At 52.7% G+C, this 26,635-nt stretch overlaps 1 protein-coding gene across 4 annotated transcripts in view; it reads left to right on the plus strand.

The window, feature by feature from the left end:
* The first annotated feature begins 3,352 nt into the window (after window positions 1-3,352).
* ETS1 (ETS proto-oncogene 1, transcription factor) overlaps window positions 3,353-26,635 on the plus strand; it is a 111,375-nt gene continuing 88,092 nt past the window's right edge. For 2 of the 4 annotated variants that reach the window (XM_071576044.1, XM_071576048.1), the window contains exons 1-3: window positions 3,353-3,477; window positions 11,877-11,959; window positions 15,685-15,829. In XM_071576044.1, the coding sequence (XP_071432145.1) occupies window positions 11,888-11,959; window positions 15,685-15,829 (217 nt within the window). In that variant the 5' untranslated portion in view covers window positions 3,353-3,477; window positions 11,877-11,887. Of the gene's footprint in view, window positions 3,478-11,873; window positions 11,960-15,684; window positions 15,830-26,635 lie in introns of all 4 variants that reach the window. The other 2 variants (XM_071576045.1, XM_071576046.1) reach the window with 2 other exon arrangements.

The following is a 26,635-nucleotide window of genomic DNA, read 5'->3' on the forward strand; positions in this document are numbered from 1 at the left end:
ATATGGATTATTGCATCCAAACAACTGTCCAGCCCAGGGAAAGACATCTTGTTTGCAGCTGCCAGAGGGGTTATCCCGGGAAGAGTTGCCCGGATAAAAATTGATTGCTGGATGGATTCCACTCCTTTGGTGCTCAGATGTGACAGAGCCTTTGTACCGAAGCCCAGGAGGCTGGAAACCTTCCTGAGAAGATGGGAACCCTGTAAATAATTTCCTGTGTTAAAAGAACTACACGAGGGATCCGTGCCTACGGCTGCAAGTTCAACAGGTAACGTGTGCTGGGCCACGTGGAGCTGTGTGTTTGGGAGTTCAGGGCTAAAGGAGACATTCATCCATCTTTTGGGAGCTTGAGAAAGTCCAGAAGGACCTGGGAATAGTTTTATGTGCATAAATAATGGGCTTTTCTTGCTGTTTGTCACTCTGTGCATCCTGGACTGGGGTAGGGCAAGGGGGAACAGCAGGGACCTTTATGCCTGTGGACACTCATTTTGCACATTTCAGTTGATTGTTGGTTGTGCCACAGGAGCCTCTTTCAGGCAGAAATTAATAAAGCCTTGGTGTGCACTTTGCAAATATCCACTCGACTGATATTACCTGAAATACCATGTTTGGACTGGGAAAGGGTGTCCTCAGGAGTTATTTTTTCCCTCAAACTGATCCTTCCACATGGATTTCCAATGCTCAGGTGTCCAGGCTGCATTTTGGAGTGTAAGGGTGCTGCAAAATTCCCTGGAAACCTGTAAATACTCTACAAGCAGAACTTTATGGTGTCAGTGCATCAAGGCACTGAGGGCTGAGTCCCATGGCTGGGTTGGGTCCTCCTTTTGCTGTTGTATTACAGGTTTTGCTCTTAGGATCTCCAGGGAAAATCCCAGCAGCTGCTCCCAGCTCCCATTTTGCCCATCAACAAAGTGTCCTTCCTGGAAGAGCTCCCGTGGAATTCTTGGAGTTTGGGCTTTGCCCCTTGTCAGGGCTCAGCCAGAACTGTTACAGGCTGATGGGGATTTGTGCTGGAGCTGGATAAGATGCCCATCCTGGAGCCCCACAGGATTCTCAGCCTGGAGCCCCTCAGGATTCCCAGCCTGGAGCCCTGCAGGATTCCCAGCCTGGAGCCCCTCAGGATTCCCAGCCTGGAGCCCCACAGGATTCCCAGTCTGGAGCCCTGTAGGATTCCCAGTCTGGAGCCCCGCAGGATTCCCAGCCTGGAGCCCGGCAGGATTCCCAGCCTGGAGCCCTGTAGGATTCCCAGCCTGGAGCCCTGCAGGATTCCCAGCCTGGAGCCCTGCAGGATTCCCAGCCTGGAGCCCTGCAGGATTCCCAGCCTGGAGCCCTGCAGGATTCCCAGCCTGGAGCCCAGCAGGATTCCCAGCCTGAAGCCCTGCAGGATTCCCAGCCTACAGCCCTGCAGGATTCCCAGCCTGGAACCCGGCAGGATTCCCAGCCTGGAGCCCTGCAGGATTCCCAGCCTGGAGCCCTCTCCTGGAGGAAAAGGCAGCTTTGCCGCCCGGAGAGTCAGAGCAGGAGAGGCAGGATGGGCACGTCCTGCTGCATCCAGGATTTGGGGGTGCCACTGGCCAGTTTTGGAGGTCCCCGGGCAGGCTCTGAGTGTCGGGCAGGCTGAGCAGGGGGAGACAGGGCTGTTTGGAGGGGACAGCCCCAGATTCCGCCCTCCCAGAGCCTCTGGATAATTCACATGGACGTCACTGGAGTTATTGCAGTGCAACCTGTGTTTCTGCACCCCTGCCTTGTCCTGCCCTGCTGGGAAAGTGTCTCCTTCCCTTTGGTCCCAGCAGCCTTCTCCTCTCCAGAGAGCCCCGAGACCCCCCTATGACCTGCAGATTCAGGGGTGATGCAGGTTGGGACCATCCACCTCTCTCAGAGGAGGGAGCTGATCCAGCAGCTCCCAGGGCTGCCCCAGCATCTCCCCTCTCCGGTACCTCCTATAAGGGGGGATTCCTTCAGCCTTTGTGACTTGAAAAGCAAACAGCAGCTCCTCTGGCATTTCTTGGGCATGCCTGGCACCAGAGGCACCCGCCAAGGGGTTTTAGGGTGTGCACAGGCTGGATCCCTCCCTGGGAATGCAGAAAGCACAGAGCTCTGGAGCCAGTGATGCCCTGGGATATTCAATGGAAAAGGGAAGGCAGAAAGCACAGAGCTCTGGAGCCAGTGATGCCCTGGGATATTCACTGGAGCAGGGAAGGCAGAAAGCACAGAGCTCTGGAGCCAGTGATGTCCTGGGATATTCAATGGAGCAGGGAAGGCAGAAAGCACAGAGCTCTGGAGTCAGTGATGTCCTGGGATATTCACTGGAGCAGGGAAGGCAGAAAGCACAGAGCTCTGGAGCCAGTGATGTCCTGGGATATTCACTGGAGCAGGGAAGGCAGAAAGCACAGAGCTCTGGAGCCAGTGATGTCCTGGGATATTCACTGGAGCAGGGAAGGCAGAAAGCACAGAGCTCTGGAGCCAGTGATGTCCTGGGATATTCACTGGAGCAGGGAAGGCAGAAAGCACAGAGCTCTGGAGCCAGTGATGTCCTGGGATATTCAATGGAGCAGGGAAGGCAGAAAGCACAGAGCTCTGGAGCCAGTGATGCCCTGGGATATTCGGTGGGGCAGGGAAGGCAGAAAGCACAGAGCTCTGGAGCCAGTGATGTCCTGGGATATTCACTGGAGCAGGGAAGGCAGAAAGCACAGAGCTCTGGAGCCAGTGATGTCCTGGGATATTCAATGGAGCAGGGAAGGCAGAAAGCACAGAGCTCTGGAGCCAGTGATGCCCTGGGATATTCGGTGGGGCAGGGAAGGCAGAAAGCACAGAACTCTGGAGCCAGCCATGCCCTGGGATATTCGGTGGGGCAGGGAAGGCAGAAAGCACAGAGCTCTGGAGCCAGCCATGCCCTGGGATATTCACTGGAGCAGGGAAGGCAGACAGGACCTTTCAGGAGGAATCCGCAGCCTGTGCCAAGAGGCACCTCCGGGCAGAGGCAGCAGCTGGGCTGAGATTTGGGGGTCAGGGCTGGGTAAACCTTCCCCCGGGCATGCTGTGCCAGCCTTTGGTTTAGTCTCTGGGAGAGAATAAACTACACCCCGCAGGATTTGTGGGGCTGGAGCAGCACTTCCCAAGCAGGCTGAAACCCTCGGCCCCCCTTCCCAAGGCCAGCCCGCCCCGGGGGGGGTGCAGGGCACTGCCCCCCATCACCTCCTCGGGCCCACGACTCATTTGTGTCCCCGCCGTCGTGACATCTGCCAGAGGTGGCTTTTTCCTGCCTGGCGGCTGCAACTCGCCTCTCGCAGCGCCCTGGCTGCGGGGCTGACCACTCCCCCTCCCTTTGAATAGGCAGCCCTGCCGCAAACACCATGGTATTTCCATCCTCTCCAGCTCCAGCGCAGAGGATCCACCAGGTAGTTGGGAAGAGAGCGGAGACAAGTGTGGGAAGCCGTGGAGGACAATAAGCTTTGCCCCGACTCTTCCAGAGAAGTCGTAAGTGGTGGAGGGGAGAGAGGCTCTTGAAACTCTTTTGTGGGTTGGAGGTACCTGTGATTTTTCAGGACATCTCAGATTTGGTTGGTTGGTGATTTACTTTTCCTCTCCCCATGTCCAGTTTCACCCAGCAACTGATTTGTGTGTTTGCTACTACAGGATCTTATATGAATGTCTGAGCTGATGCTTCCCTTTAAAAATCCTTTTTTTTTAATATCGAATATATATAAATTTGATTTGGATATTTAGGAAAATCTTATTATTTTTCTCGTCTAAGTCGAAGGCTGTGCCTTGGCATTAGAGCAGCGGATCAGATTTGCAGTTCCTTTTACGTTTGGAGTTGTAATTTGGTTTGGGTGGGGGTTGGTTTGTGTTTGCTGTGAGGGAGGGGAGGATCAGAGTGCCTGGGGTCGGATGTTCATCCCCACGGACAGAGAGGGGCTCAGAGAGGGATGCTTGGATGGAGTTTGCTGTGACAGCTCCCTGTGTTTTCCATATCAATGCCATCCCCCAAAGGGCAGAAAGTGCCACAGGTGCCAGCATGTGCTTTGGGGAGGAGCTGGAGCGTGCCAGCCCCAGGGATGTGCTGCTGTGCCGCTGCCATTCCTTGGGAATGCACCCCCAGCCCAGGCAGTGGGAATTGGGAGACCCTGAGGAGCCCAGGCAAGGCCTTTCCCCTTTCTATTAGTCTCTAAATCATTGCTTTGCATGTGGCCACTCATTTGGTATTACAGTCACCATCCACTTCCCATCCTGTGCTGTCAACTGACACCTTTGGGGGCTGTGGGCTGGGTCCAGGGCGGTTTCCTGCTGCAGGCTATTCATGCTGCCTCTAATTCCGCTGGGGTTTGAGCTTTCCCCTGCCCGGCATGTGAATAATGTTCTGACAAGCCTGACTTTTGGGGGGCTACCCAGCCATATTGGCCTTGGGCAGCAGGAGAGGGGCCCCCTCGCTCAGGGGCTGGGAGGTTTGGGGGGGCAGTTTGTGCTGCCAGATCTGGGATATGTGGGGGGGCATTTTGTGCCCCCAGCTCTGGGATATGTGGGGGGCATTTTGTGCCCCCACGTCTGGGATATTCCGGGGGGCATTTTGTGCCCCCAGCACTGGGATATGTGGGGGTGCATTTTGTGCCCCCAGCTCTGGGAAATGTGGGGGGCATTTTGTGCCCCCAGCTCTGGGATATGTGGGGGTGCATTTTGTGCCCCCAGCTCTGGGATATTCCGGGGGGCATTTTGTGCCCCCATGTCTGGGATATTCCGGGGGGCATTTTGTGCCCCCAGCACTGGGATATGTGGGGGGGCATTTTGTGCCCCCAGCACTGGGATATGTGGGGGGGCATTTTGTGCCCCCAGCACTGGGATATTCCGGGGGGCATTTTGTGCCCTCATGTCAGGGATATGTGGGGGGCATTTTGTGCCCTCATATCAGGGATATGTGGGGGGCATTTTGTGCCCTCATGTCAGGGATATATGTGGGGGGGCATTTTGTGCCCCCATGTCAGGGATATGTGGGGGGGCATTTTGTGCCCCCAGCACTGGGATATGTGGGGGGGCATTTTGTGCCCCCAGCACTGGGATATGTGGGGGGCATTTTGTGCCCCCAGCTCTGGGATATGTGGGGGGGCATTTTGTCCCTCCAGCTCTGGGATATGTGGGGGGGCATTTTGTGCCCCCAGCACTGGGATATGTGGGGGGCATTTTGTGCCCCCAGCACTGGGATATGTGGGGGGCATTTTGTGCCCCCAGCACTGGGATATGTAGGGGGCATTTTGTGCCCCCATGTCTGGGATATGTGGGGGGCATTTTGTGCCCCCAGCTCTGGGATATTCCGGGGGGCATTTTGTGCCCCCATGTCTGGGATATGTAGGGGGCATTTTGTGCCCCCAGCACTGGGATATGTGGGGGGCATTTTGTGCCCCCAGCACTGGGATATGTGGGGGGGCATTTTGTGCCCCCAGCTCTGGGATATTCCGGGGGGCATTTTGTGCCCCCATGTCTGGGATATGTGGAGGGGCATTTTGTGCCCCCAGCTCTGGGATAAGTGGGGGGGGCATTTTGTGCCCCCAGCACTGGGATTTGTGTGTGCTCCTTGTCCTCAGTTTCACTGCAGAGTTTTGGGATCCCACATGCTCCTCCAAAGCACAAACTACTTCCCTCCTCGTACATCTGGCACAGAGAAATGAAGGCTAAGCTCACTTTGCACAGCAGTTTGGATCCCTGCTCAAGAGAGGGGCTTGGATTCTCAAAACAACATCACATCTGGTCAGGCTGGTCCCAGTGGGCCTGCTGTGGGTCCTGGTGGGGTCCTGGAGCACAGCCCAGACTCCCAGCTGGGCTGGCAGTCCCTGACCAAACCCCCATGTCAGGGGGCGGGTTGGGCTCTGGGTGATGGGGGGACATGAGCTCCTGTGAGGTCAGAGCCTTCCCTGGTGTGGGGAATCCTTCCCTGGTGTGGGGAATCCTTCCCTGGTGTGGGGGATCCTTCCCTGAACTTGGGGGGGAACTCGTCCCCTTCTCTCCCCTTTGCCTTCCCCAGCTGAGGGTCTGGCCCATGACACTGTGCTGTAAAGTCTCCCGGTTCACAGAGGGAAATTCAGGAGTGAAATAACAGATGACCTAATTAACCCTCCCTTCACATCTTCCTGCAGTTGCCAGTAGCTGCTGGCTCTGGCAGAGGGCAGTGATTTAATGGCAGCAGCCTCTGCTTCAGCATCCCACCCAAACCCCTCTCCCTGCCATGACCTGGGCTGTCAGCTCACTATAGATCTGCTGGGGCTCTTCACGGTGGGGTTATTTTAGCTTAATTATTAATTAGCAGCCGAGTCATTGATGTGTGAGCAGGGGAAAAGGAGACATCGAAAGAAAAAGCGGTTTACAACAAGCGCAGGGGGCGAGGGCTCGTGAGAACCACCCTGGCACTGTCTCACCCCGCTGTCACCCGCCCCAGCTCGACTTTGTCCAGCCAAATGGGAAGGCTCTTGAGATGCCATGGAATCTCCTTCAGATCTGGCAGGCCCCGAGGGAAGGAAGAAAGAGCGCAGCGTTGGGGCAGCCAGGGATGTGCTGCCAGGCGGCCCCTGCCCCATCCTTGCCCCAAAGCTCCCCAGGACGCGCTAATCCCGCGGCAATCCCCGCCCTGCAGTTAAGACAGTGCTCAGATCCTCTGCCCCTCACTTTCCCCGGGTGACCTCAGCCAGGTCCTTTAACCTCTTGGAGTATTTACAGCGGGTGCAGAAGGGCAATTACCGCTCTGTTTACCATTGCTGCTCTATTTCCCACCGCTACTCTATTCACCATTGTTATTCTATTTACTATTTACCGCTGCTACTCCATTTACCACAGCAGCATTTACTGCCCTGCTCGCTTTCCCCTCAGTAAATCAGGTGTTATCATAGGAACGCTTTGATAAAGTTTTAAAATCCGAAGAGATGCGCATTTTCAGCGGTTAAAAAGCAAGGATTTTGCCCAAAGGAAGCACACTCCCTTCTGCTGCTCAGAGCTCTGCTTCGGGGATGCTCCTTTTGTTTTAAACGGGTGCCAGGGTTTGATGAATTGAGGGAGGTTTTTAACATGCCAACGGATCAACAAACACTCCCTCCCCTGAGGCCTGGGCTGGCAGGAGGCCTGGAAAGTGCCAGGATGCCAAGGGTTAAAGCCCTGCGGAAGGATGTCATTTCCACCAGCTCTTTTTCCCCACCCCCTCAAAGATGATAAATTATTCCTTGATGCAAAAATAAAGTGGTTATCAGCGAGCGGCTCTGGGTCAGGGCGCTGCCAGCCCGCGGAAGGGCGTCTGCAAGGGGCTGCTTTGCATGTGAAAACTCTGGTTTCATGCTCTTGATGCCAGAAATCTTTGGATGGGGTCGCTGCTGCTGCCCCATCCTCCTGGTACCCCGTGGCAAAGGAATCTCCGCGGTTTGTGGGATGGAGGGAGGCTCCTGAATCCTGTTGAGCAGCTGTCCCAGTCGTGCCACCCTCGGGACACCACTGGGGGATCTGGGATGGGCAGAAGCTGAGGGTGGTCCCGCAGCTCAGAAAGTGGGGCACAGTCTGAGCCACTGGATTTTACAACAGGCAGAGGAGCATTTAACGGGGAACCAAAGATGGGGATTTGTTGATTCTGGGAGGTCTCTCACTTCACTTCCCTCTCCCCATCCTTAGAGCAACATAAAACCAAAAGGTTACATTAAAATGTTGTAAAGTGTCTTCATGTATCCAACCTGCAAAGTTTGTTTTGTTCCAATATATATTTTAAACTCCTTCCCAATTTGTGTGTTAATCATGAGGACAAACAGCTTTCCCCTTTTAAAACTAAGCTGAATAATTGATTTAAAATAAAAAATTATAACAACCTTGTAAAAGAGGAGGGATGGATGTTGAAATGAAATTAAAATTTTAATTCAGTTTAGAAATGACCCAAGAGTCTCATATCTTTGCCTGGTACTTGATCATGTCCCAAAATAAATGCTGTTTCTCCTACACATGTTTGCACAATAAGACACGAATAATAAGAGCAAACAATAAGGCTGAAGTCAAGCTGGTAAGTCATTAAGGATTTTACCAAATGGGTCTGATTCCCCTCTATTTGTAATCTCTGGGTCAGGATTATCTTGGTGCAAATCTGCAGTGATTTCCTCCACATCAGTCAAGTTCCCTGCCCCGATGGGCTCAGTGCTGGAGTTCAGCTCAGCTCCAGGCCCTCGTTAGAGCTGTCTGAAGGCATCCAAGGGGAGGAGAGCAACTATTTAGGCTCTTGTTAGAGGAAGCTAAAGAGAAACAAAATATCTCCCAAACATCAGGGAAACTTGCTGACAGTGAGAGATCTATTGGGCTGTGAAGTAGTTTCCTCTGGGAAGTGGTGGAAGTTCTGTTAAAATTAGCCTGGACGAGGCACAGCAAAGCTCCCGTTCTGCTGCCTCCTGCCTGCTCTTCCACACCCACCTTTCCAGAGCACAGTCATTGCGTGCACAGGATCTTTTTCTAGCAGGGCTTGTCATCCAGTGGGTGGCATCGCTGCCCCTGGTGGGGAGATGGAACCAGGTGGTCTTTAAGGCCCCTTCCAATCCAAACAATTTCACGATTCCAGGTCCTTTTCCCAGCCTAAAGCCTCTGTCCCTCTGTCCTTCAACCATCATCACCCACAAAACCTGCATCAGGTTGGGGGACTGATTTCACTTGTTTTGAAGCCGAACTTCTCTTGAACCCCCAGGGGCGGGAGTGCAAATGGTTGCTGAGGTTTGTGTTGTGTTTCTGACCCCCCCGAGTGCTTTTCAACAGTGCAGCCTGGAGGGGAAGAGAAACCAAAAAGCAAACTGACTCTAAACCTCTCGGAGCTGCTGTCTAGAGATGATAATTCAATTCCCCTTCTCCAGGCTTGGGAGGGGGTTGCTGATGCTGCTTTACAGCTCTGGTTAAACCTTCTTGTTATTCCTTCTTGCACAGAGCCTTGTCCTGGGTGTCAGGATGGGTTTGGTACTTCTGCTGTCACTGCAGCACATGTGGCTTCGAGCCCCAGCCTGTGGTCCCTTGCTGGAGGGTTCAGCTGGCAAGAGCAGCCTGAGAAAGATGCAAACGACGCTCAGCGAGGCATGAAAACAGTTCTCGAGAACTGGTGCGACTGAGGTGTCTTCAACAAAGGGCAAGAAAACCCCAACTCAGCCCCAGCTGCCTATTGCACAAGCTGCAGAGCAGAACAAAAGCTGCTCGCAGGAGCTGCTGTTGAACTGCCCTGTGAAGGCTGTACCTCCTCACTCTCGGCCACGTGTGTGGCTCTGAAACAGGTGAATCAGCCTGGAGGGCTCTCTGTCTCCATTCTGCACCGTCTGCCTTGGTTTGTACTGTTTGGCAGCGCTAATCTTTACTTTAGGCCGTGTTTACCTGAGGTGGTTTACAGATGTTGAGGGTTAGGAACAAGAGTGTGACCGACTGAGACTTCATTCCAGGGATGCTCCACCTCTGGAAGTGTCCAAGGCCAGGTTGGACAGGCTTGGAGCACCCTGGTCTAGTGAAAGGTGTCCCTGCCCATGGCAGGGGGTGCAACGAGATGGTCTTGAAGGTCCTTTCCAACCCAAACCGTTCTGGGCTTCTGTGATTACTCAGACCTGGGCTCCAGCCCGGTCTGTGTCTCAGCAGCTGCAGCCGCCCCAGCTGCAAAGGGCTGGAGGCAAACGTGTTTTAACGCCTCGTTAGGGCGGGCTGGAGGGTGTGCACAGATGCTGAGATTAGTTAAGGCTCCTCGGCCCCAGTAACTCGTGCTCGGTGTGGTTTTGGGTACAGCACAAAGAGAAACGCGCTCGTTGTTCTTCTACCACGTCGGTAGTTTTCAGTTTTGTGAATTAAAAAAAAAAAAGAAAAGAGAGAGAGAAAAGAGAGAAGTTTTTTAAAACAACAATGCCCGTGTGAGAGCAGGAGTTGGTAACAACAAGCAGGAAATGATGAGGATCGTTTAATCCCCTGCACATGCAGGTGTTTGGTGCTTGGCCATTAGTCACAGAGCAGAGGGGACACAATGTCGGGGTCCCTGTTTGCTGAGGTGGTGAGTGAGGCACAGCCAAAACAGCTCTGCCCTGCCTTGGGCCTCGGAGAGCTCAGCCCTGGGAGCAGAGGGAGGGCTGGAAACAGGTCCCAGTGCCTCCAGGAGCAGGTCCCACCCAGTGCCTCCAGGAGCAGGTCCCAGTGCCTCCAGTAGCAGGTCCCACCCAGTGCCTCCAGGAGCAGGTCCCCCCTAGTGCCTCCAGGAGCAGGTCCCAGTGCCTCCAGTAGCAGTCCCAGTGCCTCCAGGAGCAGATCCCACCCAGTGCCTCCAGGAGCAGGTCCCAGTGCCACCAGAGCAGGTCCCAGTGCCTCCAGGAGCAGTCCCAGTGCCTCCAGGAGCAGTCCCAGTGCCTCCAGGAGCAGTCCCAGTGCCACCAGAGCAGGTCCCAGTGCCTCCAGGAGCAGGTCCAGTGCCTCCAGGAGCAGTCCCAGTGCCTCCAGGAGCAGGTTCCAGTGTCTCCAGGAGCTGTTCAAGGGGCCAGGGCAGGAGTGGAGCTGAAGGTAACGTGGTTGTGCTGGTTCTGTTGAGAAGAGCCAAGCACAAACCTTGTGGAGCACAAGGCTGATGACTGAGGGGGCTCAGCCTGCAGAAAAGGAGGCTCAGAAAGGACTTTCTTCCTCTCTACAACTCCTTGACAGGAGAGCGAAGCCGGGGAGGGATTGGGCTCTGCTCCCAGAGAACAAGGGACACGACAAGGAGAAATGGCCTCCAGTTGCACCAGGGGAGGTTTAGGTTGGATATTGGGAAGAGTGGTCAAGCCCTGGAAGAGTGGTGGAGTGATGGAACAGGGCAGTGGTGGACTCACCTTCCCTGAAACCATTCAAAAAAGTGTAGATGTGGCACCTGGGGACACGGTTTGGTGGTGGACCTGGAAGTGCTGGATTAATGGCTGGACTTGGTGATCTTAAAGACCTTTTCCAACCTTCATGAGTCTGTGATTTGATTCTAAGACAACTCAGACAAGTGTTTGCACTTGCAGTGGTTGCAGCCCACAGGCCAGGGCTCTGCAGGAACCCAAAGGTGCTCCAGAAGAGCTGGAGCTGCCCCATCTCTCAGGCTGTGTCTCACCCCCAGATGGAAGTGCCATTCCCTTGGCTCCAAGGCCTGAGGGAGCCCTTCCAGCCCACCCTACTCCCCCTTCACTCCTCCCTCCCAGCACCCTTGGGTCATCCCCCCAAACACACCAAGTGCCCTGGCCCTGCATGTTCCACTGGGCATTTCAAGCAGAGAGGGAGAAACACCCACAGCTCTGACAACAGAGCCAGGCTGAGCTCCTGCACCTCAGCCACACAAACTGGGGATTAAATATCCCATTCCATGAGCAGCTCTGGTGGGACTTGCTCAGAGGAGCAAATCCCATGGGAGGAATGCCCTGAGATCCAGCAAAGCAAATGTAAGGTAATGTGGGAAAACTGAGGATGTCTCCTGAAAACACCAAAGTTCTTTGTGAAACAATCTGGTTCTGACAAAGCTTTTACAGGAAAGGTGTTGATCTCAACAAAGTGTTTTGGTTTTTTTTCTCCCAAAAGAAAAAGAATTGGCAACAATTTCCCACTGATTCTGCAGCAAAGGAAATATGATCTCATCTTCCCTCAGAGCAGCTCCATCAGCTTCCAGGTGATAATTCATTCACCATTGTCAGGCTCTCCCAGTTTGCACTAATGGATCTGTGTGCATTGTTGAAACAACCAATCTAATCCCAATATCTGCTATTAATACAGATATTTTTCCTGTTAACTTTTCCAGCTTACACTCATTAAGGTGATAGTGTACTCTGAGCTTTCCATGGCTGTGGAAAAGCAGATTTAGCAGATTCTGTCAGGTTTGGTGGCCTGTCCTCTGATGTCCATCTCCATTTCAGCAGGAACCTCCAAGATGATGAGTTACTACATGGACACAACCATTGGCAGTGCAGCCCCTTATCCTTTGGCTCGGCCTGGAGTGATGGTAAGGAATGCACAGGACACAGGGAATGGCCTTCAGCTGAAGGAGAGGGTTTAGATTGGATAGAAGGAAGAAATGCTTCCCTGGGAGGGTGGGCAGGCCCTGGCACAGGTGCCCAGAGAAGCTGTGGCTGCCCCATCCCTGGGAGTGTCCAAGGCCAGGTTGGAGCAACCTGGGACAGTGGAAGGTGTCCCTGCCCATGGAACTAAATAGTCTTTAAGTTCCCTTCCAACCCAAACCAATCTGGAATTCTCTGAAAGAAAGGAATTAGGGTTATTTCTCTACCCCAGCAGTGGGTTTATCTCTGGTTGCTGTCACTTCTCCAGCCCACTGACACAGCCTGGCATCATCCACTACCTACTCCAAGGTTTTAGGCAGCTCAGTGCAGCTCCTGAATTCCCAGCGTTTCCCCAGAGCTGACCTGAACCTCTGGAGCCTGCAAACCTCCTCTGGAAACAGGATCCTGCATGGGATTTCCTGCACTTGTGTGGGGAGGAGGATTGTTGGAGGAACCATTGTCCTGGAGCCCCATGTGATGTGCTGACCTTCACCTGCAGGGATGAGTGTGGTGGGACCAGCACAAAGCTCTGGGAAAGGTTCTCTTGGCTCTCTGGAGTTCTGGGACAACTCTGGTGCTCCATCTGCCAAGCCAGGTCTGCTCTGTCTGGGCAGTTGTGGGGTGACATCCTGGGCATGGTCATGCCAACATCCAGGAGTTCCAGAACAGGTTTGGCAGAACTTTGAGACTTTTTGAGAGAAATCAGGTGCATATTTAGGGAAATCAGGTGCATATTTAGGGAAATCAGACCCATATTTAGGGAAATCAGGTGCATATTTAGGGAAATCAGACCCATATTTAGGGAAATCACCTCCACATTCAGAGAGATCAGACCTGTATTTAGAGAAATCAGACCTGCATTTAGAGGAATGACCTTACTCTGTGTCCATCCAGAGAAATCCTCACCAGGGCTGAAGGTCACCTGAAGAACCAGCTCTGAGCTGAGACCTCAGGGCTGCACAGAACACTTACCAGGCAGCACAATTTTCACCAAAATAGGAAGAAAAGGCCACTCTGAGCCATGAAATATTTGTAAGGCAGTTCAATATCTTTCCTTTAAATGGCTCTGAGTGTGCATTTGGCTTTTAAATATTGATTGGAGACGAAGCCAAACAATTTCCCCACAGGGAAAGGGGAATAATAATAAAAAATTAAAACATCCTGCAATTATTTATAGGTGTGTGTATGTTGTTGGCCTCTTGCAGGGAGATAAATACTTCAATTCAACATATATTATATGGTATATATGTACACAGATGTGTGTGTATATGGTAAATATATATATGGTATATACATATACATGTGGTATATACACAGATATCACACTATTTATACACATGTTTATAAATATATAAGTGTGTACAAAACAAAATGAAAATTATATCCTGGAGTTGATAATCTTAAAGATTTTTCCAGCCCAAACAATTTTTGTTTCTAAATATGGGTATTTTCTTTAGAAAAGGTAAATCTCACTTCATGTACAATAAAAATTAAAGTGTGATTTATGTTATTACTCAGGATTACATATGTGTGGGTACATAAATACTTATATCACACATGGAATCAGTGTATGTATATACATAAAAATGTATTATGTGCAAGTATAGAATAATATGGTATATTATGTAATATACATGAGTTTATATAAATATACATGTGTGTATATGTAATTATGTGTATATATATGTAAATATACATGAGTGTATATCATGGAATCACAGAATCCTAGAATGGATTGGGTTGGAAAAGCCCTCCGAGATCATCGAGTCCAACCCTTGGTCCAACTCCAGTCCCTTTACCAGATCATGGCACTCAGAGCCACGGCCAAGCTCAGCTGAAAAACCTCCAGGGATGGGGAATCCACCCCCTCTCTGGGCAGCCCATTCCAATCCCTGAGCACTCTCTCTGCAAAGAATTTTTTCCTGCTCTCCAACTTCAATTTCCCCTGGCAGAGCTTGAGCCCATCGTGCCCCCTTGTCCTATTGCTGAGTGCCTGGGAGAAGAGACCAACCCCCACCTGGCCAGAACTTCCCTTCAGGCAGTTCCAGACAGTGCTGAGGTCACCTCTGAGCCTCCTCTTCTCCAGGCTGAACACCCCCAGCTCCCTCAGCCTCTCCCCACAGCACTTGTGCTCCAGTCCCTTCTCCAGCCTCGTTGCTCTTCTCTTCTTACTTGGGTTGGAAGAGAACTCTGAGATCATCAACCCTTGATCCAACCCCATTGTGATCACTCTGGCACTCAGTGCCCTGGGCTGGTGATCACAGTAGGGTTGGATCAAGACATGGTGGATTCTCCATCCCTGGAGGTGTTTAAGAGGACACTCAGTGCCACATCCAGTCCCTTCTCCAGCCTCGTTGCTCTTCTCTGGCCCCGCTCCAGCCCCTCAATCTCTTTCCTCAACTGAGGGGCCCAGAACTGAACACAACACTCAAGGTGTGGCCTCCCCAGTGCTGAGTCCAGGGGAAGGGTCACTGCCCTGGGCCTGCTGGCCACGCTAGTTTTGATCCAGGCCAGGATCCCATTGGCCTTCTTGGCCACCTGGGCACACCTGGGCACACCTGGGCACACCTGGGCACTGCTGGCTCATGTTCAGCCTCCTGTCAATCCAACCCCCAGGTCCCTTTCCCCCTGTCCCTCTCCAGCCACTCTGTGCCCACCCTGAGCTGCTGCAGGGGGTTGTTGTGGCCAAAGGGCAGGACCTGCACTTGGCCTTGTTGAACTTCATCCCATTGGAATCAGCCCATCTCATGTAATTATGTGTATATATATGTAAATATACATATGTATATATGAAATTTATATCTCCACGTGTGCACACCATGTGGAAATGCACATGAGTGTGTCCATACATGTCTGTGGGTACAAAAATATAACTAATATAAATATAACTGTTATAACTATATAAACTAAGAAATGTAATAAAGAGAACTAATAGATATATAACTATGTATATATAACAAATAAATATATAATTATAACTAACCAACAAATATATAATTAATAAATATAACATATAATTAGTAGCTATAATAAATATATAATTAATAATTATATGGTATAAGTAATAACTATAATAAATATATAATTAATAAATATAATTTATAATTAATAAATATAATAAATATATAATTTATAATTATAATTTATAATTAATAAATATAATAAATATATAATTATAAATACAACTAATGTAACTGTGTAAATATGAAATATAAATAACACAAATATAAATATAATAACCACAAACAGTGGCACTATAAACAGGACTAGGAACACAAATATGACAGTTTGCCCCCCACATGGGCACCACAATGCAGGGCTGTGGCCTCTGCACCCCTCAGGACCCCCCACATTTTTGGGGTTTTGGGGCCTCCTGCTCAGCTCTCAAAAAATGCCAGTGCCAGTTGTGGGCTGGAAGGAGCCCCTCAGCCCCCAGCCTGGCGGGCACAGCCTCGCTCTGCCCCTTCCCCTTTGCCCTCAGATGTGCTCCAAAAGGTCCCTGTTGGCCCCTCCTCAAGCTCCTCAGCCAGATGAGTTTGGGTGATGGTTTCCTGGGAGCCAACCCTGTTGGGTCAGGGGGTGCTGCCTGTTTTGGGGACACAGTCACTGCCACCTTGCCCAGGGTGGCTGGTTTGGGGTTCCACCCCTCTGACACTTCTCCCCTTTCCAGAAACCAGGAGCTGCTGGTCCCTGTGAGGATCCCTGGGTGACCTGTGGCTTCCAGGCCACCTGCTGCCAGCCCAGGATGTGCTGCCCGCTCTGGGACGAGCCCAGCACGCAGGAGGTGCCCACGGGGCTGGAGCACTATGGCACAGGTAGGACACCCTGGGGTTGTGGGAAACCAAGCCTGAACCCCCTCCATGCTCTGTTTGTTGTCCTCCTGGTCTCCCTCCTCCTCTGATTGCTTTCTGTCCCTGTCCTGGCTTCATTTATTGGGGGTTTGCCCTTAGGGCATCCCTAAGGCACAGCATCACCAGGTTGGTGCCCACCTTGCTGGTGTCATTGGAGTTGGGGCCAGAATGCAGATAAAAACCTTAAAGATGTTTTGTTGAACCAATCCTCTCCTGTCAGAGCAATGCTGAAGGATGGGAGCTTCTTTCTTCCCCACCATGGCATGGGAGAACTTCTCTCCTCTTCCAGGTGGTGGTTTAGGTGGTTGTTTTGACATTTTGAAGTCCTGTGTGCACCTCCCTTGCATTTAGGGATGGCAGCCCTGGTTGTGGGCCCCTGGGATCTTCACAGCCCTGGGGGTCTCCAGGAGGATGCCACAGGCAGGGTGGAAGTGCCAACCTGCTGTTTGCATCTTCAGCATCTCTCAAGGCATTTGCAGGACTGATGTCCTGCTGGGTGGATTTGGAAAGTGCTGTTTGTGGAGGGTTGCAAGGAAATCAGGGCTCACAAGTTTTCATTCCACTCTGGTGGTAATTTTGGGTCTCTTGTAGCTCCATGCCATGCACTGGTACAGGGTGCCCAGAGCAGCTGTGGCTGCCCCATCCCTGGAAGTGTCCAAGCCCAGGTTGGACAGGGCTTGGAGCAACCTGGGCTGGTGGGAGGTGTCCCTGCCCATGGCAGGGCATGGGATGGGATGAGCTTTACTGTCCCTTCCAACCCAAACCATTCAGAGGTTTCATGATACTGTGGAAGTGTGATGTCACAGCCTTCAGGGCACCACAGCTGTGTGGCCAGGCTGTGCCATCGTGGTGCCAATGTGTGCACAGCCAGAGCAGGTCCCTGAGTGGCAGCAGATGGTCCTCTCCTCTGGAACACTCAGAATCTGAAAGTCGTTACAGTGACTAATTCGTGCCCTGCATGTTGTTCAACACATGAGTGTTCAAGCTGAGCTTGCAGCTTGGGCTGCTTCTTGTGGAAGGTGCCCCTGCCCATGGCATGGAATGAGAAGGGCTTTAGGGTCCCAAACCAGTCTGGGATTCCAGGATTCCTCCATAACCAACTGGCAGTGCAGAGGGGCAGGCAGTGACAGGACAAGGGGGACCAGTTTTAAACTAAAAGAGGAGAGATTTAGGTCAGATGTTGGGAAGAAGCTCTTTACTCAGAGGGTGGGCAGGCCCTGGCACAGGTGCCCAGAGAAGCTGTGGCTGCCCCACCCCTGGAAGTGTCCAAGGCCAGGTTGGAGCAGCCAGGGCTGGTGGAAAGTGTCCCTGTCCATGTCAGGGATGGGACTGGATGGGCTGTAAGTTCCAGTCCAGGCCTTTCTGGGATGCTGTGCCAGGCAGGCAGTTGTTCCCCCTGCCTTTGGGATGGGTGGTGGGACCCCAGCCCCCAGCCCTGGGGTGCTGTGGCACAGCAGAGGGCTCAGGTACACTCTGGCACGAGCCAACCACAGAACTGAGTGACAGAGCTCAAGTTGCACAAATGTGACCTTTGCAAAGGGCCAATATGAAGTTTATGTTTCACTTTAGTCCCACATAAGCCTGTCCTGAAGCACTTAAATCCCATGTAAGCCTTGGCATGGCATGTGCTGCTCTCCTGGGACTTGTTCCTGGCTCGTGAGTTCTGCTCATTGGCCCCTTGGGGAGGGAAAACCCTGATGTTAAGAGACTTTTTGCAGCTAAAGAGTTCAGCAGAACCAGTGACTGTTGTGGTCAGATGTACAGTTTGAAATCTCTCCTTGGCAAAGATTCAGGCATTTGGTTTCTTTTTTTTTTTTTTTTAAGTTCTCCTTTGGTGAGCACTTGTGTGTGAGCAGGAGATGGACACAGAGAGCTGTGCCTGTGGCTGGAGCGAAGCTCCTCTGCCTGTTCTCAGCTGGCCTTATCCCAGCTATTTGCTCAACTCCTGTGGGTGACCTCTCTCAGCATGAGGACAGCTCTGCTCAGATGAAATCTGCCCTGGCAGCATTTGGATTTGCTCAAACATTTTGCAGATCTGTGCCTGGAAAGTTTTCTTCGTGTTTTTTTTTTTCCCTACCTTCTCCCCTTTTCTGTGAATCTGCTCTCTCTGGGGACCAACATATCTGCAACCCAGATCCTCATCACCCCGTGCTGGGGCTGTGAAATTTCTTCTTGCAAAGGCTGGAGCCTCTTTCAAACCTCAGTGAGGTCAGTGGAAAAAAAAACCCTCAAGCTGACATTGTCTTCTGCAGGTTTTGATCAAACTCTTGGGCAGGTAGAACAGGCTTCTGATTCTCATGCAATACCCAAGATTATTTTTCAGTGCTTCCCATTGCAGTGCAAGGTACTCTTTCTCTGATTTGTTTTTTAGTGCTGCTGTTTCTTCAGTCTCGAGTAGTTTCTAATTTTAAATGAGAGGAAACTCATTTGTATATTGGGCCAGGAACAGCCTTTCATTTCTCCTTTGTGTCTCGGGTGCACATTAAAACCATTTGTCATCTATTCTTCTGGTGTACCAGAGGCTATTTTGGTTTTCATGGTCTTGATGTTGGTGAAAGAAACAAGTCAACAAGGAAAATGCAAGTGTGAAAATATCCTCTTGCAAGAGAAACCACAATATTTCTAAAAGTTTGAGAGCTGCTCGGGTTTAGGGAAGATGTTTTGCCTTTGAAGCCTGGCTGAGTTTATTTACACTGTGCTTGAAGCTGATAAGATTATTCTGTGATATGGATAAAGGGAAGCCTGATGTGGATTTAGCTCTTAGATAAAGACAAGAACGAGTGGAGGGTTTTTTGTTTGAAAACCCAGAATTTGGAAATGAATTAGAGTCTGTTTTATTTGTTTATTTGTTTTATTTGCTGCCACAATCTGTGGGGCATTTGTTGGGAATATCATTGCCCAGGGAATCATCCAGCAAAAGAGAGGCACATCCCAGGGGTGACAGAATCAAACTAACAAAAAGGGAGGTCTGTCCACTTCTGGACAGGAGTTTTGCTCCTTGGGCAGGTGGGATCAGGACTGGAAAGGGCACTGCCCCTCGGCTGACCCAGCTGCCAGCCCAAATAAATGCCACGTGCCTGCCCGAAGTGGCAGCTGCTGAAGGGATGCTCAAAGTCACACTCATGTTTAATTCATAAGGAAACAGTATCCTGATTTTACTCCCCGGTAATATTCTTTGGGATTATACAAGGTTGGGAATGAAGCTGGAGTGAAGGGAAAGATTCGATAACAGTATCAGGAAATTATTATGGAGCTCTGAGCGACCTGATTTAGTGGCATCCTGCCCATGGCAGGGGGTCCGAAATGAGATGGTCCCTGAAGTCCCTTCCAACCCAAACCACGGGGAGATCCCACGAATCCATGACAGCCTCAGCAGGAACACAGCGCTGGCTGAGCCAAGGCCACTCTGACAGCCCCTTCCCCCTGCCCGGGTTTGTTTTCCTTGGCGATGGGGAGATAAAACTGTTCATGGCAAGCGAGGGGGGAACGACGCTGCCTCTGGCAGGAGAAGTTTCTACGACTGTTGTGCTGAATTAGCACAATGAAGGCATTCCCAGCCTTTTGGATACTCCAGGAGCATCGTGAGGAGTGATCCTGCTTTTCCTGAGAAATGAATGTCACACTGGATCGGGTTGGAAGGGACGCTGAGGACCACCCAGTTCCATCCACTGCCATGGGTTTCACCAGCCCAGGTTGCTTTAAGCCCTATCCAGCCTGGCCTTGAGCACTTCCAGGGATCTTTTATAGAGGGAAAAGCTGGTGCTTCGTGGGCATCAAGTCCCTGCAGCCTGGGCTGGTTTGGGTGGGCAAGCAAAGCCCTTGTATCTGCAGCAACACATCCCAGGGTGCTCTGCCCCATCAGAACAGCGCAGGATGTGCCCCCACCCCGCTGATTCTGTGATCCTCCTTCCAGCCCAGGTTCCAGCTCCTCCCTGATTCTGTGATCCTCCTTCCAGCCCAGGTTCCAGCTCCTCCCTGATTCTGTGATCCTCCTTCCAGCCCAGGTTCCAGCTCCTCCCTGATTCTGTGATCCTCCTTCCAGCCCAGGTTCCAGCTCCTCCCTGATTCTGTGATCCTCCTTCCAGCCCAGGTTCCAGCTCCTCCCAGACCCAGGCAGGAGTCCCACAGGACCCGCTGCATCCACGGGGATCTCTCCCTGCCTTTCCCCACGTTGCCTCCTCCTTCTCCACGAGCCCTGCACTTTTCCCGCTGGAGAATCCCGGAGGAAAACACTTTCTGGGCCACCTTCCAGGGGCAGGCTCGGAGGAAGGGGCTTGGGGAGCAGGAGGAGGAGGAGGGGGATGAGGAGGAGGAGGAGAAGGAGGAGGGGGAAGGTGAAAGCTGACCAGGCTCAGCCCGATGGCTTCTCCAGCTGCAGCACATTTTCTGAGTGAAGCTATTTTTTTTTTGAAATCTGCATTTTTTTTTTCTTCTTCATGTCCTTTTATCCTATTTTTAACTGTGGCCTCCTTCCTTTTCTCAGCCTCCTCCAACACTTCCCCCTCCCCTGCTGCTGCCGCCTCCCCCGCACGCTCTGCTCTCGCAGAGATGAATGGGAGTCTTTTCACAGGGCAGAACAGCTGCCTGTGGCTCCAGCCTGGCAGGACATCCCAGGCCTTCTCCTGGACCAGGCAGGAGCTCCTCTCCATCCTTAATAAACGAGGAGCAGGCAAGGGAAGGCGTGGGGGAAGGCGAAGGGAAGCAGAACTGTGGGGAAAGGACGAGGGAGAGGGTGATGGATGTTCATTCGTTTCACTGGATGTTAATTCGTTTCACTGGATGTTAATTCGTTTCACTGGATGTTAATTCCTTTCACTGGATGTTCATTCCTTTCACTGGATGTCCATTCGTTTCACTGGATGTTAATTCACTTCGTGGCTCAGCAAAAGCCCTGCACAAAATCCTGTCTCTGCCCAACCTGCTGCCATCATTCCCTCTGATCCACAGCTCTCCCTGGCCCAGGGGATGAATGAGCCCTTTCTGCTGGGCTGAGGCACCTCTCTGGCTGAGGTGGCACCACTCTGGCTGAGGTGGCACCTCTCTGGCTGAGGAGACACCTCTCTGGCTGAGGTGGCACCTCTCCGGCTGAGGTGGCATCTTTCTGGCTGAGGTGGCATCTTTCTGGCTGAGGAGACACCTCTCTGACTGAGGTGGCACCTCTCTGGCTGAGGTGGCACCTCTCTGGCTGAGGAGACACCTCTCTGGCTGAGGTGGCATCTTTCTGGCTGAGGTGGCACCTCTGTGGCTGAGGAGACACCTCTCTGGCTGAGGTGGCACCACTCTGGCTGAGGAGACACCTCTCTGGCTGAGGTGGCACCACTCTGGCTGAGGTGGCACCTCTGTGGCTGAGGTGGCACCTCTCTGGCTGAGGTGGCACCACTCTGGCTGAGGTGGCACCCCTCTGGCTGAGGTGGCACCCCTCTGGCTGAGGTGGCACAACCTTTTGGGGTCTGGACCTGTTTGTAACCTGGTGAAATGTGTTTTTCTTTCACTTTTTCTTGGTGGCATCTTTGGGTGTTTCATTGGCTCCAGTTAAAGGCAAGTCACACCTTCTATACTGGGACACAAGAATACACAAAATGTTCTCTGTTAAGGGCACTTTGCAATCTGTTGGTGGAGGGAAAAGATCCCTCAAAGCCCCGGGAATGAATTGGATGGAGAGAAAAGATCCCTCAGTGCCTTGGGAATGAATTGCAGGGCCGTGGGCTGTCTGTGGTGTTTTAGACTCTCCTGTGCAGGATGCTGAGCACAGGAGCACAGGTTAGGGAGAGCTGGAATATCTTCCTTGTGTGGGTCCTGGTTGTTTCCCAGGCGAGGAAAACACATGCAGGTGATCCTGTGATACTTAGTGATGCCATAACCTCACCACTTGGAGAGGTTCATTCGGACTGAAGCAATAAAATGACAAAAATCCACGTTTTCACTTTTCCATTTGTTTCCTGCCTGACTCTGGAAAATTCCCCGTCTCGCCTCTGCAAGACAAAACCCAAGGGAGCTCCCCTGTGCTTTGGTCATCACCAGAGAATGAGCACTGAGCTCTTTTCCCACTTGAGCTGCAGCCTGGAGTCAGCTGAGGCTCAGGGATCGTGCTCTGAGCAGGGCTTGGTTTGGTGTTCCTTGGTTTTTGGAAAAAACCTGCAGCTTTGTTGGGGTCCTCAAATCTAACAGGGGCGTGGGAGCTCAGCAAGAGCCACAACTCAAGTTAGGGAGCTGCACCTCACCCAACTGAGCAGCTCTGGTGTGTTGTGGGGAAGGGATAACAGGGTGTAGAGTCAAGGAGGAAAGGGATAAGCAACAGACTATCCATGGCCTCCCTGGTCCCTTGAGGATGGCTGCAGAAGATGTCTTGGATTGGGATGCTCTTGGACCAGGATAGATCCCTCTGTAGGGATGGAGTGAGCTGAGTGTACCTGTTTCTTTTTCCAGGGGAAGAAAACTATCCTGCAGCACCACACACCTCAGACAGGCCACACGAAGCAAAACTGGGAAGGGGGAGTTGAGATTTCCCAAGAAAATTTCCCCAAACCATCAGCTCTGGGCACACAGGGCAGCAGAACATCCTGTCTGGAGGGTTTGGGTTGCCCATGGCCAGCCCTTGGAGCAGCACCTGGGTGGGCAGAACTGGGGACTGGCAGGGCCAGGGAGGGCAGCACCAATGAGACCAGAAATTTGGGATAGGCTGCCCAGGGAAGTGGTGGAATCGTCATCCTTGGAAGTGTTCCAAAAACTGATGTGGCACTTGGGGACAGTGGTGGGCTTGGCACTGCTGGGTTAGGGTTGGACTGGATGTTCTCAGAGGGCTTTTCCAACTGTAATGATTCCCTGGTTCTATTGTCTCTCTGGATGGGCAGTGGGATGCCAGGAGAGCCTGTGCAGGGCCAGGGGGAGCAGGGGGGGCTGGGACCCTGCAAACAGCCTGTTCCTCTCAGCTCCTGGCAGCACGAAGCACCTCTCCCCCTCCAGATGTTCTGTGTGTTTATAGCTGCTGAGCAAGAGGCTGAACTCTCTCATTAATTCATTTCTCTCTCTCTCCCTCCCACCGAAGCCAGAAGTCTCAGCTCTGAGGCTGCAGCTGGAAGGAGCTGGGGTGAGGGGTGGGAGAGGGGAGGGAGGTGGATGCAAAACCTCCCGTCCCATTCAACTCCCCCTTCCCTCCCCCCGAATCCTCCCAAAATACACATGCCCCGAAAAAAGAAAAACACTGGCAGATTTTTTATTTCAGAAAGTAAACACTTAGGCCATGGGGGTCTGGAGGTTATGGGAAAAGAGGAAACCATTGGGCTAATCAGCCCGGGACACACTTCCCCTGCTGAAATAAAGCAGAAAGCTCAGCCTCGCAGGGCGCCGGCGCGTTAACCCTGGCGCTGCCAGGGCAGGGAGCTCCGGGGGCACAGCCCTGCCCACGCCTGCTCCCTCAATCCCTGCTCCCTCAATCCCTGCTCTCCAGCCAGGGGGACATGCTGGGAAGGGGAGCCAGCTCTCCACGGCAGCCCTTTGGCAGGACGGCCCTTTGGGAATGAGCCCTTGGGAATTTTTGAGTAGGAAATGAATTTTTTTCCCCTCTGGTTTATGAGCCATCCTATAGAATGTCAGCGTTGTTCTTGCCTGAGAACTCTGCCTGAGAGGAAATCTTGCTCTGCTTGAATCAGCGAGATTTGGGGGATTTCTGCAGAGCTTTTCAGAAAGCTCTTTTTTTCCATCCTTGGTAGATTTGCATGAGGTGTATAAATGATTAGATTATGGATTCTGTGGTTGCAAACCCTTCAGGGAGGAGCCCTTCCTGCTCTTTTCCCTCTGTGACCGTAGAGCACACGGCACGTGGGATCTGGCTGGGCCATCCTGGTGCTCCTGTAGGACAAGGAATGACTGTAGCCCAGGTGGGAGTGAGCTCATGGGCCCTTTGTACCAATTTACAATCTCAATTTACCCCCTCTGAGCCAGGCCTTGGACTTCCACACTCAGGAACAGGGTGGGATTGTTGGGGTGTTCTGTGCAGGGCCAGGAGTTGGATTCTGGTCCTGATGGGTTCTTTCCAACTCAGGATATTCTGTGATTCTGTAATTCCCCAGCTCCTTTCACAGTCTGAGCTGTGTACTGGACCTGGCTCTCACACCTCCTGGCACCACTTTGTGCTTTGCAAACATTGGATCTCTGGGCACGGCTGTTTATCCCAGATATAAATACCAGAGATTGCCCTTCTGTGAGCTGGGTCTGTTTGAGCAGAGCTCCATCCCCGTGATTTCTGCCTCCCCTTTCACCCTGCCAGGCTCTCAGGGAAGCCTGCACAGATTTTTCCCCAGCTCCTCGTTGCATCCAGGAAGCTTTGGAGCCCCAAATCTCACCGTGACACCCACTCTGGCACGATGATGGAATTCGTGGACAGCACCCCGAGCTCTGCAGGGCCTTCCCTCGGCTGGCACTGGGCATGACCAGCCTGGAAGCAAAAGCCAGCGTGGAACAATTTGTAGCCAAGTGAAAGTGCTCTTTCCATTGGCAGCACAGGAGGAGGTTTTACCTCATCCCTTAGAGAGTGGTGAAAGGAGCCGTCACCGGTTCCTTGAGCCATCAGCTCTTGCAACATTCCCACCAGAAGGCAAAGCCCAGATAGCCCGAGATAGGGGAGCTGCAGACCTGCTGTGTCCCACCCTGCTATCTCAAGAATGCATTTGAACAGGAGCTGTTTCTGCAGCCTCTGAAGGTCGAGGCTTCAGATGGAAATCAAGCTCGAGAGACAGTCCCACAGGGCAAATTTCAGAATTTTTGGAGTTGGTGTTCAGCTCAGATAAGCCCTTGAGAGCTCAGATACTTTATCTGGACCTTATCTGAGCTATTTGCATCACTTCAGTCTGAGAAACGGCTGTCAGACATCTCTGGGGGGGTTAAGTTGTACTGGGATGGTCTGTCCTTTAATTGTTATTTCCAACACACAGACACCTCCAGGAGGACTGGACTGTCCTGTGCCCCACACAGCTCCAGGACAGGAGATGAGCAGGAGGGAGGAATCCCAGGCTCAGAGCCATGAGAGGAAGGACAGCACTAGGATGAATATTCCTTGAAAGCCTCGTAAGGGATTGTATCTCTCTGCTCCCTTTCTAACACTGAATAGAAATCAGCTCGAGCTGATGGAATTGGGTGGAAACGATTCCCCTTTTTCAGAGCTGACCCGGGGCTAAGTTCTCTCAACCGAACTGTTTTGCGAATGTGAAGTTTTTCACCTACTCTGCAGCTCCTGGGGGGAAAGATGAGATCGGTGCCCTCTGACTGCCCACCCAGATCCCTCTTTCTCCCCTGCTTTGCAGCAAACAGCTGGTTGACTGGGAGGGCCCTGCAGTGCCTGGTCTGGGTAAAGCAACATCCTCCTCCCAGAGGGTGGGGTGGGTTCATTCACCTGAGCTCTCGAGCCTGGTGGCCCTTCCCCAGCATCCACAGCCACAGGATCCTTGACTCCCACGATGGTTTGGGCTGGAAGGCACCTTAAAGAACATCTTGTCCCATGGGCAGGGACACCTTCCACTAGACCAGGTTGCTCCAAGCTCTGTCCAGCCTGGTCTTTTGAGGGAGGAAGGAGATTTAGGAGACCTGGCTGAGATCTCACAGCTGGGATTTGGAAGATTTTGGCTACATCCTTAGGCATGTAAACCCACTGCCTTCCACTGGAGTTGGGATTCCTGAGTCCCTCCCAGCGCTGCCTGTGAGCCCCAGCACAGCAGTTTCTCACGTTGGAGATGCAGATGATTAATTCAGTGCACATTTTATTGCAATGCTTAATTCATCGAGGTCAGGAGAGTGGCTGCGAGTCCCTGGAGGGCTGTGCTGTGCAAGTGCTTGAGATTGCTCAAAAAGAAAAAAAAAACGAGTCTGAAGCGAGTCTGCCCCGGGAAGCTGCTCCAGCACGGGCTGGAGCTCTCCCAGCCCACCGGATGGAGCTTCCCGGTGGGATTTGGGATCAATGGGCTTTGAAAAAGCTGCAGCGTGTCGATTGTTGGCTGTTTCACAACAGCTCAAAGGCGGTGCCTCCCCTGCAGCTGCGCCCGCGGAGGGACAGAGGGACGGAGGGACGGGGGGACAGGGGGATGGAGGGACGGGGGGACGGAGGGACAGGGGGACGGAGGGACAGAGGGACGGAGGGACAGGGGGATGGAGGAACGGATGGACGGAGGGACGTGGGATGGAGGGACGGAGGGACAGAGGGACGGGGGGACAGAGGGACAGAGGGACGGAGGGACGGGGGGACGGAGGGACGGGGGGATGGAGGGACAGAGGGACAGAGGGATGGAGGGACACAGGGATGGAGGGACAGGGGGATGGAGGGACAGGGGGATGGAGGGACAGAGGGACGGAGGGACGGGGGATGGAGGGACAGGGGGATGGAGGGACGGATGGACGGAGGGACGGGGGATGGAGGGAAGGAGGGACAGAGGGACGGGGGGACGGAGGGACGGAGGGACAGGGGGATGGAGGGACGGGGGGACGGAGGGACAGGGGGATGGAGGGACAGAGGGACGGAGGGACAGGGGGATGGAGGAACGGATGGACGGAGGGACGGGGGATGGAGGGACGGAGGGACAGAGGGACGGGGGGATGGAGGGATGGAGGGACAGGGGGATGGAGCGACAGGGGGATGGAGGGACAGGGGGATGGAGGGACAGAGGGACAGATGGATGGAGGGGCGGGGAGATGGAGGGACGGGGGATGGAGGGACAGGGGGACAGAGGGACAGGGGGACGGAGGGACAGGGGGACAGGACAGAGGGACGGAGGGACAGAGGGA

Source organism: Pithys albifrons, chromosome 23 (genome assembly GCF_047495875.1).
Source record: "Pithys albifrons albifrons isolate INPA30051 chromosome 23, PitAlb_v1, whole genome shotgun sequence".
NCBI classification, from domain to species: domain Eukaryota; kingdom Metazoa; phylum Chordata; class Aves; order Passeriformes; family Thamnophilidae; genus Pithys; species Pithys albifrons.